The sequence below is a fragment of the Oncorhynchus masou genome, chromosome 9, assembly GCF_036934945.1.
Source record: "Oncorhynchus masou masou isolate Uvic2021 chromosome 9, UVic_Omas_1.1, whole genome shotgun sequence".
Lineage (NCBI taxonomy): Eukaryota > Metazoa > Chordata > Actinopteri > Salmoniformes > Salmonidae > Oncorhynchus > Oncorhynchus masou.
The window spans coordinates 39,330,178-39,343,954 of record NC_088220.1 but is presented as its reverse complement, the minus strand read 5'-3'; the positions used below and the strand labels follow the sequence as shown (position 1 = coordinate 39,343,954).

Here is a 13,777-nt window from a genome sequence, read left to right as displayed (position 1 = left end):
CTGCTATTCGGGGGCTAGCTGGCTAGCTAGCAGTGTTGATTACGTTACGTTACGTTAAAAGAACGACAATAGCTGGCTAGCTAACCTAGAAAATCGCTCTAGACTACACAATTGTCTTAGATACAAAGACGGCTATGTAGCTAGCTAGCTACGATCAAACAAATCAAACCGTTGTACTGTAATGAAGTGAAATGAAAATGTGATACTACCTGTGGAGCGAAGCGGAATGTTGACCGGGTAGTTGAAGTTCAATTCGGTAGACGTTGTCTAGCTGTTGGCTAGCTAGCTAGCATTATCTCCTACGTTAAGGACGACAAATAGCTGGCTAGCTAACCTCGGTAAATTAAGATAATCACTCTAAGTCTACACACTCTAAACTACACAATTATCTTGGATACGAAGACAGCAAAGACAACTATGTAGCTAGCTAACACTACACTAATCAAGTCGTTCAGTTGAGTGTAATAGTTTCTACAGTGCTAGTAGACGGTGGACGTTAGCTGCTGGGCAGATAGCAGTGTAGACTACGTTAGGACGACGAAATACGATAATTACGCAATTATCTTTGATACAAAGACGGCTATGTAGCTAGCTAAGAAGAAATTGCTAAGATTAGACAAATCAAACCATTGTACTATAATGAAATGTAATGAAAATGTAATGAAAAGTTATACTACCTGCGGACCGAAGTGTAGATGCGACCGCTCGCTCCAACCCGGAACCGGAAAACACTGCGAGGCAAATTACTTTTGCCCCTGGTACTAAAATGAGACTATGGAACTCTTTGTTCTAGACCTTGTAACCTTGCTATCAGGACAGTCACATGAAATGTAATTCCTTTTGGGGAAATCTACACACCAAAAGGGTTCTGCGGCTAAACCTTTTGGAATCCATGTAGAACCCTTTTTGGTTCCAGGTAGAACTATTTTGTGGAAAGGGTATTACCTGGAACCAAAAGGGGTTCTTCAAAGGGTTCTCCTCTGGAGACAGCCAAATAACCCTTTTTGGTTCTAGATAGCACCTTTATTTCCAAGAGTGTAGACGTGTCCTTTTCAAAGTAGTGTCATACGAAGTGGTGTCATCACAATGGGTAAATACTGTCTGACATTGCAATATCCTCCAGAGTAGCAACTTAATGTATCACACTCAGTCTGCTACATGAAACAGAAAATAGGAATACTGAAAAACATCAACAAGGCTGAAAGCCTCCATGCAGATAGACAAAAATAGCTGGGGATATAACAATCACTTCACCTGAATATTTCTGGAGTGAATAGACCTATTCCCAAATTTTAGACAATTCAAATGCAAGGTCATTCTCTAGCAAGATATTTAAAAATTAGTGTTCTAATGAGGAGTTCTACACAACAGAAACCAACATTAGAAAAAGTTAAAAATATATAACTTTTTCTTTGTCTCAAAATGTGCATCTGCCAAAATGGCTGACGTAGTTACATGTGATAACATGCTACACCTTAGCTGTTCCCATTAGATAACCTGCCAAATTTAGCCCTGTATACTGTATGCTAACCTGTATTGCTGGCTGTGATTTATCCGGTAACATATTTCATATCAGCCAATTAAAATAGTGAAAGCATACTTCACAGAAGTGCAACAGCACGATCTGATAATCAAAACAATTAGATCACATGCATTTGACTGACTGGTCATATAGCACACAGTGTAGAGCATTTGTCTGGCTCACAGTGTAGAGTGAGCGTCTGGCTCACAGTGTAGAACAAGTGTCTGGCTCACAGTGTAATTGTTGCAAGGGTTTGAATCCCACATGAGTATTCTCTTCTTAGAAATGTAGAATTACATTTATTGATAGTGTGTTGAGAAGGGAAGCAAAGCCAACAGCTTGAACATGAAGATTACAATGCATTTAATAAGAAGCTACTTATTTCTTCAGCCTTTCAGATAAACACACTGCTGTGGCCTATTAGGCATGCTGCATAGGCTACATGGATGTGTACATCTAAATGTAGGCATGCAATGTTTTATATTCATTTTTTTTTTTCACAATCATCTACTTTGTCACATATGTGTTATTTGACTCGAGGACCAACAGTGGGGCATTTCTTCTTCAAATACAAACCTTGCCCTAAAGGGGATTAGAACTTGCTGCTGTCATATCTTGTCATATCTTGTCATCTATGGGCACACCACCAATTAACGAAAGCAGTAATGGGATGAATTACAGGTACAGTGTCATAGACTTTTTTTTATGATGTACAAATATAAACGTACATGCTGTGTAATCCTCCTACATCTTTATTGCTGTGAAAGCACATGAAGGTGTGTGAAACAGATGGGATTTTCTCATATATGTGAAAATGTGCCTTTTGAAGTCAAGTATGCATCATTTAATATTGGGACACAACACTTTACAGACCAAGGGGAACAAAAGTAAACCTTGAATTTTGAGGTTGTCCCTCTGGTGACCAAGACCTATTTTAAGAAATGATAATGGGTGGTGGATATAAACTCTTTGATAGGCTGCTGAGGACTTTGTTAACGGATATAATCACGGGCAGCTGTGCAGGTAAAACAAATGGGAACAGCTAAAAGTTTAAAAGTATTTTTTTCTTCACAACCCAGCAGCTCCCCAGAACCAGTGGATGCCACTGCCAAATTGTCTAAATCCCTCAATGTCAGGTAACTTCCCCCCTACTTTGCTGCGAGCCATGGTAAGCTCTTACACAGGAGGTGCGATGGCCCAAGCTGATAATATCTGACAAGTTGTTTGTCATCACCACAATGACCTGTACAAAATGTCATTCCAGTATCTTGCTCTGTTTGGAACTGATATGAACGCCCTCTGTGTCTAGAAAACATGGTGGTTTATGTGCATGTAACATGTCACATCCAGCACATGGCAAACAGCCTAGTAACATAACCTTTCCAGCATGTTTGAGTGCTTTGTAATTACATCCGCATAGCAGTTGTTTTGGCGGTGTCGGAGTTGGAACTGCGTTAGAGCTGTCGAATCCACAAGTGGCTACCTAAAGCGGACATTGCAATTGGCTGCACAAAGTCTCATTAAGAAATATCCCATGCAGCCTTGTTTACAAGTTTGAACTCTAGAATGTGAATAAGATTATATAAATCCTCATTATTTTGTTTAATGCTTATTCAATTTCAGCGTAATTATTTCTACAGTATATAGCCTACAATTTCTCATTATGAATTTTAACATGAGTGGGGCAGGTGTGGCTTCGTGACAATGGTCGCAAGAGCAGCTGCTCAGGGATTTGACAGCTCCAACACAGTTTCACCTCTGACACGCCAAAACATCTGCTATGCAAGTGTCTGTTATTGCCGGTTAACGCTTGATCTGATTGAATCTAGGCCGTAGTTGTGTTGACCAGAGGGCGGTCTCTGGTCAACACAATGTAATTTGAATGTCATTTTTGAGCTTGCTTTTATTAAAGCTGAGCTTGCTTTATGCAGGTTTGCATCGTGTAGACTTGCCCTCTGCAACTGTAGGCCTAATTCAAAATGAATTTACAGATGTCAACTATTGTTTGATTAATTTCAGTCAATAATTTTTAGTCAGCCTAAGTTTGAATATAAATGAAATTTGATCCCATTCACATTGTCTCCTGACACAAACAAATGGGCTATACATATACAACGTTACCGCTATGTTTACTGGCCAGAGCATATTAAACTGTATGCAACTGTATTTGTTAGAAGCTTACAGTTGACTACACTAAATAATCACACATTTTTGTGCAATACAACATGTCAGATCGCTAATGTTTAGGTGTAGGCTGCTACAACATTTATTTTAAGACCTTGTGCTTGTGTCTGTCAAGAGTGATATGTTATCACGTTCACTAAGTAAATATCAGAGGAAAGTGGAGAGCGCGCTTTAAGCTTTGTGCATTGTGCCCTGCCCCCACGAGCTGCGATTTCCATGAACATGATTGGTCAAGACATGCACAGGGAATGCAGCAGCACTCCGATGTGAAGGACAGAGAAATTTTGCGCCAGTTGACAAATCACGAGGCAGAAAAACCAAAACAACACTTTGCTATATAAAATTAAAATTAAAGGGACACCCGAACGGTGGCGGCTCATGGGCCTTTTAAAAAGATTATTTTTATGATTTTTGTGCCATTTCTCTGTTGTCATAATAATATTTAATGAGCATTCGGCTGATCAGTAGGCAATGGTGGTTTTCTGAGGTGGAATGAATTCACATTCAAATGCGCATCAGCAACAGACCCGCTCTGACTCTGTCATTATTATGCCACGATTATGGATAAAAAAAGATTTTTTTTTTAACAAAGGAGGTGCCAAAAAAGTAGCTCAACACTGCTAGATTTGTGAAATTAACCTACTCCTTTTCTAAAAGTACATTTTCTAAAAGTTCTGGCTCTGATGGTCTGAGTGCAGACTGTCTGTAAGAGATTAGTGTTTAGCACAGACAGATCAGCTACTGCTGCAGAGGACATTGCAGTCAAGGTAGGAAGAACACAGAAAGACACACTGACACAGATGTAGCCTACTGCTGCCAGTTAATATATTTGCAACATATGATGCGAGCTTTGTAGGGCTAGGTTTAGGTCATAAATCCTAAAGAATGTCAAAGCTCTTGTTCCAACCCAATACTACCACACCTGACTCAACCAATCAAGGGTTTGATTTATTGACGAGTCAAACCTGTTGTCCTGATGGTCATTCCACATGAAATCAATCACCTCTATGACCGCACCCCTTTTGATTTGAACAAAACTTTCCATACTTGTGGTATTTTCATTTAAATAGGGGTAGATTCTGTTTTTTTAAGGTAGTACCTCTTACCTCTATCACTGTCGTAGAGATAGGCAAACTTATCCCACTTGTAGTACTCGATAAGGCTGAGTAGGGGTCCTTTGATGTCAGGCCTCATCTGGATGATGAACTGCTGAGTTCCGTCCAGCGGGAAGCTCGGGGTGATAAATGACACATGGAGTGTCCCGCAAAACGAAGTAATCGTATTGACCGACTTCTTGTCGTAGAATCCGAAGATGGCGTAAACTCCTCTCGAGAACTGGGAACAGACTGAAACGAGAGAAGATGAAAAACACTCATGGGGTTATGTATGCTTATGTCTTGGGTGACAGTGTGACATTTAGATAAGATTTATTTTCTGTTTTCACAGAAATGTTCTTTGTGCCATTAAAACAAGCACATCCCCGGACATAAAATGGAAGATACTAGAAATGACCGATACTGTGAAACATTTGGCTTCCAAAAAGTGCTGTAACAAATGAGCGTTTGAACGTTCATGAACTTTATTGCTACCTTGTAATGTCTGGCATCACACATTAATATCTAAAGCAGTCTTTGCCACTGGAGCAGCTGGTTTTAGCTGATGAATGTATTATTGATGTTCATAAGCACTGCCTGGGGAGTTTTTACTTCCAACAGTAAAATATTTGCCAGCTACTTGTTAAACTTTAATGGGCTTCTATTATAGAATTCAATACAGTGGGAATGTATGGAGAAGAATGTTCCGTATCAGTGCAACCAATTGCTGGATCTTCATGTTGGATATCTAAGGTCATGTATATGACCCGCTCTATGTAAGTCCTAGACTCTGAGACATTGTAGTCTCTGCTTGAGTTACATTAATAGGGTTATATCTAAGGTCATGTATATGACCCACTCTATGTAATTCCTAGACTCTGAGACATTGTAGTCTCTGCTTGAGTTACGTTAATAGGGAGACCGTTTGAGGGTCAAACACATCTCCTGTGTGATAGTTGAAAGATTCAGTACAATACAAGTCTACACTATGGCACTGAGATCTATACACACTATATGGCTCTGCTGTGGCCTATCTATTTTTCTGTATGGCTCTGCTGTGGCCTATCTATTACCCTGTATGGCTCTGCTGTGGCCTATCTATTACCCTGTATGGCTCTGCTGTGGCCTATCTATTACCCTGTATGGCTCTGCTGTGGCCTATCTATTACCCTGTATGGCTCTGCTGTGGCCTATCTATTTTTCTGTATGGCTCTGCTGTGGCCTATCTATTACCCTGTATGGCTCTGCTGTGACATATCTATTGTCCTTTTGAGATCTTGTGCTGGGATACCATAAAACTTGAATGACTGGCTTTTATTCATATACAGTTATGATTTAGTTGCTTAACTCTCTATTGTGGTGGGTTTCTGTTGGTTTCGTGGCAGTTTCTGTCTCATTTTCCCTCATGTTTCTATTAATATTTTAAAAACTATCGATCGACTTGTAAGTTGGCTCGTATAATCACTTATGTTAGCGATTGGTACAGTTTAATCCATCTATCATCACATGCATTACCAACCCAAGTCCTGTACTATGCTAATGCACAGCACAGCGACTGTAGCTGATTAAAGGTAAATATGAATATTGAATGGCTCAGTGGTATTTCTATGTCTTTTCGACAAAGGTCAGCCAAATCAGGTGTCGCTTGTAAATGCTTTTCGATCAAATGTAGGTTAATCAGGATTATTGACTTGGACATAAATGTCTCTCCAAAGTAATCCATCCAATGACTAATTTCCCTCTGAAACTGGAGGATTGGAGTCTATACATTAGACATTAGCTTGCTCGTCTTGCTGCTTTACATTTTAGTAATTTAGCAGACGCTCTTATCCAGAGCGACTTACAGTAGTGAGTGCATGCAATTCCATACTGGTCACCCATGGAAATCAAACCCACAACCCTGGCATTGGAAGCGCTAAGCTCTACCAACTGAGCCACATGGGACCACATAGGCTGTGACTGCCATCTTTGATCTAAACATGCTGGACAGGCATGAATAGCATCAGGTTAAGCCTTTGTGATTCGTTGTTGGGCCCAGTTTAATGTATACTCTATTGGCAGATACAATTCCCACCATGTCTTGCAAGTGGGCAAAAAGCGAAGCCTTGAGAAAATGAGGACGTTCATAATTAAGCTACTTTGATAAGATGGACATCCAAGCTACTTCGAAAATATGGAGCTTCCAAGGCAAAACAGTGACACCACCAAGTATCTTGCCACAGAATTATTCAACTTCCTTTAACACTGCCGTTTTTCACTTATCTCTTACACCACTTTGAAAGCCACTTCAGTTGAATCGTCCAATTAACAGCCCTACATTCATATCCCACCAAATCCTGACTGATCTGTCAAGTCAGCAATTAAAGGTTTTTCAGGGGTCAATGGGAGAGCATCGTTAAGGCAGTCCGATCACTGTCGATTTGTGGCACCAAACCTAATCATTTTAGTTGAAGACACTGCCAGCCGGCCATTGATGTGGCCTCCAAGGGTGCAACCTGACTCATCAAATCCGATTTGTATCACACACTAACTATGGTAATCTTGCCCTAAGTGTCTGCGCTGTACTGTAAAACCCACCCACGCTTTTGCTACAACTAGATTAAAAATATCCAATGCTGTTTGCTAAGAATGTATGTATTGGTGATGAAATGTTAAATCATTGAAGGACATATTCTAACTTGAGATCTGTAAAAGTTTTCCATTGATATTGATGCATCGTTTCTTAAGTGTTTTTTTACTCTACCATTACCCACAAACAGCATTTTCGAACAGAGGAGATTCCTCCCAGAGTCTCTCAAGGGTATGTCCATTGTCAGTCTTGTGGCAGTTAACTGACAGGTCTTGACAGCAGTTGGGCTTTGGAAGTCAGAATAAGTTTAAAAGCAGTCTCTCTGCTCTGGTTTAGCATAAAATGGTTTTGATTTTTGCCCCAAAAAACAGAGGTTTGTGCTCAGACAAACGAAAATCACACTATTATTTCAGTGCTGTGTCCACTCGCTATGCTTTTCAACCAAGTTTCTACTTCATATCTCTGTTGTTTTGGAGGGAAACATTCAATGGACACTTACTTAGGGGTAATCAGTTCAGGAAAGATAACTGTAACACAGATTTCGCAGAATTGTATGCTGTAATCCCAACAATGTAGTGCAGTTGCTATTGTGCAGTGTGATGCCAGTTTGAGTTCGTGTATATATATATATATATATATATATATATATATATATATACACACACACAGTACCAGTCAAATGTTTGGACACACCTACTCATTCAAGGTTTTTTTAAATTCATTTTTTACTGTTTTCAACATTGTAGAATAATATTGAAGACATCAAAACTATGAAATAACACATGTGGAATCATGCAGCACTCCATCACTCTCTTTGGTCAAATAGCCCTTACACAGTCTGGAGGTGTGTTTTGGGTCATTGTCCTGTTAAAAAACAAATGATAGTCCCACTAAACGCAAACCTGATGGGATAGCGTATCTCTGCAGAATGCTGCGGAAGCCATGCTGCTTAAGTGTGCTTAAATTTCTAAATAAATCACTGACAGTGTCACCAGCAAAGCACCCCAACACCATCACACCTCCTTCTCCATGCTTCATGGAGGGAACCACACACAGAGATCATCCGTTCACCTACACTGCGTCTCACAAAGACAGGGCGGTTGGAACCAAAAATTCTTCTGCACATCTATCAATCCAGTGTTTAATTGGTATATTGTAATTACTTCACCACCATGGCCTATGTATTGCCTTTTCTCCCTTATCTTACCTTATTTGCACACACTGTATATAGAGACACTGAGTTTGAAGGTAGGCCTTGAAATACATTCACAGATAAACCTCCAATTGACTCAAATGATGTCAATTAGCTTATAAGAAGCTTTTAAAGACATGACATCATTTTAGGGAATTTTCTAAGCTGTTTAAAGGCACAGTCAACTTACTGTATGTAAACTTCTGACCCACTGGAATTGGGATACAGTGACTTTTAAGTGAAATAATCTGTCTGTAAGCAATTGTTGGAAAAATGACTTGTGTTATGCACAAAGTAGATGTCCTAACCGACTTACCAAAACTATAGTTTGTTTACAATAATTTTTTGGAGTGGTTGAAAAACAAGTTTTAATAGTACGCAAGTATAAACACCATGGGAACACGCAGCCGTCATACCGCTCAGAAAGGAGATGCATTCTGTGTCCTAGAGATGAACGTACTGTGGTATGAAAAGTGCAAATCAATCCCAGAAAAACAGCAAAAGACCTTGTGAAGATGCTGGAGGAAACAGGTGCAACAGTATCTATTTTCACAATAAAATGAGTCCTACATCGACATAACCTGTAAGGCCGCTCAGCAAGGAAGTAGCCACTGCTCTAAAACCGCGATTAAAAAAGCCAAACTACCGTTTGCAACTACACATGGGGACGAAGATCATGCTTTTTGGAGAGCTATCCTCTGGTCTGATGAAACAAAAATAGAACTGTTTGGCATTAATGACAATCATTATGTTTGGAGGAAAAAGGGGGAGGCTTGCAAGCCAAAGAACACTATCACAACTGTGAAGCACGGGGGTGGCAGTTGTCATGTTGTGGAGATGTTTTGCTGCAGGAGGGAGTGGTGCACTTCATAAAATAGATGGCATCATGAGAAAGGAAAAGTATGTGGATATATTGAAGCAACATCTCAAGACATCTTGTGGGCAGAACTGAAAAAGCATGTAAAAGCAAGGAGGCCTACAAACCTGACTCAGTTACACCAGTTCTGTCAAGAGGAATGGGCCAAAATTCACCGAACTTCTTGTTGGAAGTTTGTGGAAGGCTACCCAAAAGTTTTGACCCAAGTTAAACAATTTAAAGGCAATGCTACCAAATAATAATTCAGTGTATGTAAACTTCTTCTGACCCACTGGGAATGTGATGAAAGAAATACAAGCTGAAATCAATCACTCTCTCTACTATTGTTCTGACATTTGACATTCTTAAAATAAAGTGGTGATCGTAACTAACCTAAAACAGGGATGTTTTACTAGGATTAAATGTCAGGAATTGTGAAAAACTGAGTTTAAATGTATTTGGCTAAGGTGTATGTAAACTTCCGAATTCAACTGTGTGTATTAACCTTATGTATTCTGAGTGTATTCTCATGCTATTTTGTATGCAAAGCTTGATTGTGTAAATTCTGCATTTCTTCAGTTTGTACAAACTGTGAGCAAGACTGAATAATTCCAAAGTCGCTCGTTCCCTCGTTCACTATTTAGAAAATATCCATGTGAACTAAAAATAGGATATGATGACAATGTTTTTCATAATTTCTCAGCAAATCATAGCCTAATGGCAGGCAGGAATCTCGCTTTAAGTAGGCCTACATATATTCTACAATTAAATAATGAAACAATTAAAATAATTAAACATGAAGTAGCAAGTTAAGCTACATTGCCATAGACCTAATATGTTGACCTTTAAGTTATTGTTTAGGCTACACTAAAATGCGTGAGCTTTTAGTTAATAGTAGCCTATAGGCCTAATAGATACAAATATAGAAGAGGCTCAGATGTAGCGTAAAGGCTTAATACTAGGTAGGTCTATTGATTGCACATACATGAAAGGGATGTTAATATTTAGACTAATAATCTAACTATAATATAATTTGCCATTTAAAAAAAACGAATTCATCCTTGCCTTGCTTGTTTATAACATTGTTAACTTTTTAGGCTATTCATATTCAACGATCAAGTTTTCAGAAATCACAGAGACATATAAACATCTTCTTTCTATGTTTAGAGAGTGTCTGTGTGTAAAGTGACATGGGCTGGAAAATGGTGACCTAACAACGCACTGAGCTATTCTAGATTACGAGCGATTTCAAGTGCAACGTTAATAAAGACGGTTTTGGGAAACGGCTTGGAAATTTTAAGATGCCATTACATAACTTTCACGATTAACCTTGCTTGAAGATGCTTTAGAAAACCGGTCCCAGGACAGGAGGACACTCTAGAGTGTTGATGCAACATCTGCTAGCTCAGTAAACTGTGCCCAGAGCAGGTAGGCACAGACAGTGGAAGGGAAACTTGCTCTCTGAGATTGAGTGCTAAGGAGTAATCTATTAAATTGAGTCATTACCCTAACTACAGAGGGAGAGTTGTGTGTTCAGCCCTAATTGATTAGCTGTCTGCATCTCCATGTGAAGACTGTCCAGACCAGTACTCCCCTACACCCCAAGAATGTCATCTCATTTCAGCTTGTTAGACGTTCATAGTAATGATGGGTAAATTGAGTTTGGAGGTCACCACAGATATTCACTTCATAACAGCCAAAGATGTTAGTATGACGTTAATGATGTGTGACTCAATAGAAGTTAAAAGGATATTCACATGCAAGCATGTTTTCAAAGGTTGACTTTAGCCAAGCTGTTGTAGATTTTTCCAGATCGGATACACCAGTTAGTGGTTATAAACTCAGGTCCTGGAGAGCTACAGGGAGCGCAGGCTTATGTCCAGCCCAGCACCTACACAATTAAACCAATGCGTAGCAATCAAGATAACAAATGTAAAATATAGTGTGTAAGTAAAATTTATATAGGTTCAGAAATTTTGTGAAACAGCACAGTTAAAAATATATGACAAATGGAAATCAAACTGGATGGACATCAGAAATAGAGGGGAGAGGTTTAGGGTAGAGGAAGGACAAGGTTAAAAACAAACAAAATATAACTATTGTAAAATAGATTGTGTCCGTAAAATGTATATAGTATGTATAAGTTGGATGTAAAAACCTAAGTATTGTTGTTTGTTAGTTTACTCCAATTAGGGGAGGGGTGGTAGGGTTAGCGGAAGATAAGAAGGGGAAATATATTTTAAAAGATGTGTGTGTGTGTGTGTATATATATATATATATATATATATACACATATGTCTTTGAAAATGTCCATTAAAATAACATCAAATTGATCCGAAATATAGTGTAGACCTGATTAATGTTGTAAATGACTATTGTAGCTGGAAACGGCAGATTTTTAATGGAATATCTACATAGTGTACAGAGAGCCCCATTATCAGCAACCATCACTCCTGTGTTCCAATGGCACGTTGTGTTAGCTAATCCAAGTTTATCATTTTAAAAGGCTAATTGATCATTAGAAAAACATTTTGCAATTACGTTAGCAAAGCTGAAAACTGTTGTGAAAACTGTTGTGCCTTAAATAAGCAATACAACTGGCCTTCTTTAGACTAGTTGAGTATCTGGAGCATCAGTATTTGTGGGTTCAATTACAGGCTCAAAAATGGCCAGAAACAAAGCACTTTCTTCTGAAACTCGTCAGTCTTTTCTTGTTCTGGGAAATGAAGGCTATTCCATGCGAGAAATTGCCAAGAAACTGAAGATCTTGTACAATGCTGTGTACTATTACTTATATTTCCCTCGCCAACTTTAAAGATCAGCTATCTGAGCAGCTAAACGATCACTGCAGCTGTACATAGTCCATCTGTAAATAGCCCACCCAATCTACCTACCTCATCCCCATACTGTTTTATTTACTTTTCTGCGGTTTTGCACACCTGTCACGCCCTGACCTGAGATATCTCTGTTTTCTTTATATTTTGGTTAGGTCAGGGTGTGACTAGGGTGGGTATGCTAGTTTTTGTATTGTCTAGGGTTTTTGTAGGTCTAGGTGATTTGTATGTCTATAGTGGCCTGATATGGTTCCCAATCAGAGGCAGCTGTTTATCGTTGTCTCTGATTGGGAATCATATTTTGGTAGCCATTTCCCTTTGGTGTTTGTGGGATCTCGTCTATGTGTAGTTGCCTGTCAGCACTCGTTTCTATGGCGTCACATTTCGTTTTGTTAGTTTGTTCAGTGTTCATTCAGTTAAATAAAGAATGTACGCATACCACGCTGCGCCTTGGTCCGATCCTTATAACAAAAGTGACAGAAGATCCACCACAAATGGACCAAGCAGATTGGCCAGGAGGAGCAGACATCATGGACATGGGATGAGATTTAATGAGAGTTAAAGGATCCTGGACGTGGGAGGAAATCCTGGCTGGAAAAGATCGCCTACCATGGAAGCAGATGAAGATAGTGCAGGAGGAACGATGACGATACGAGGGGACACGGCTAGCACGGAAGCCCGAGAGGCAGCTCCAAAAAAAAATGTTTTGGGGGGCACAAGGGGAGAATGGCTGAGTCAGGTTGGAAACCTGAGCCAACTCATCGTGCTTACCGTGGGGAGCATGTGACTGGTCAGACACCGTGTTACACAGTGATGCGCATGGTGTCTCCAGGTCGCATTCATAGCCCGGTGCACTCTATTCCAGCTCCTCTCATTTGCCGGGCTAGAATGGGCATCCAGCCAGGACGGATGGTGCCAGATTAGTGCTCCTGGTCTCCAGTACACCTCCTTGGACCAGGATATCCTGCGCCGGCTCTGCGTACTGTGTCTCCGGTGCGTCTGCACAGCCCGGTGCGTCTGCACAGCCCAGTGCGTCCTGTGCCAGCACCCTGCATTTTCAGGGTGTAAATAAACATCCAGCCAGGACGGGTTGTGCCAGCTCTATGCTCCAGACCTCCAGTGCGCCTCCACAGTCCAGTACGTCCTGTGTCTCCTCTCCGCACTCGCCCTGAGTTGCGTGTCACCAGCCCGGCACCACGCATCAGACCTCCAGTGCGCCTCCACAGTCCAGTACGTCCTGTGCCTCCTCTCCGCACTCGCCCTGAGTTGCGTGTCACCAGCCCGGTACCACCAGTGTCGGCACCATGCATCAGGTCTCCAGTGCGCCTCCACAGTCCAGAGCTTCCGACGACAGTTCCCTGTCCAGAGCTTCCGGCGACGTTTCACAGTCCGGAACCTCCACCGTCGGTCCACAGTCCGGAACCTCCACCGACGGTCCCCAGTCCGGGGTCTTCAGCGACGTTTCCCAGTCCGGAGCGTCCGGCGATGATCCGCTGTCCGGTTCTACAAAGGCGGAGGGATCAGCG

At 40.7% G+C, this 13,777-nt stretch overlaps 1 protein-coding gene across 9 annotated transcripts in view; it reads right to left on the bottom strand.

Moving 5' to 3' along the window:
• The window catches only part of LOC135545981 (glutamate receptor 2-like), a 71,461-nt gene that overhangs the window by 40,044 nt on the left and 17,640 nt on the right, over positions 1-13,777 (bottom strand). For all 9 annotated transcript variants that reach the window (XM_064974011.1, XM_064974007.1, XM_064974004.1 and 6 more), the window contains exon 3: positions 4,813-5,052. In XM_064974011.1, coding sequence (XP_064830083.1) covers positions 4,813-5,052 — 240 coding nt within the window. The remainder of the gene's footprint in view (positions 1-4,812; positions 5,053-13,777) is intronic.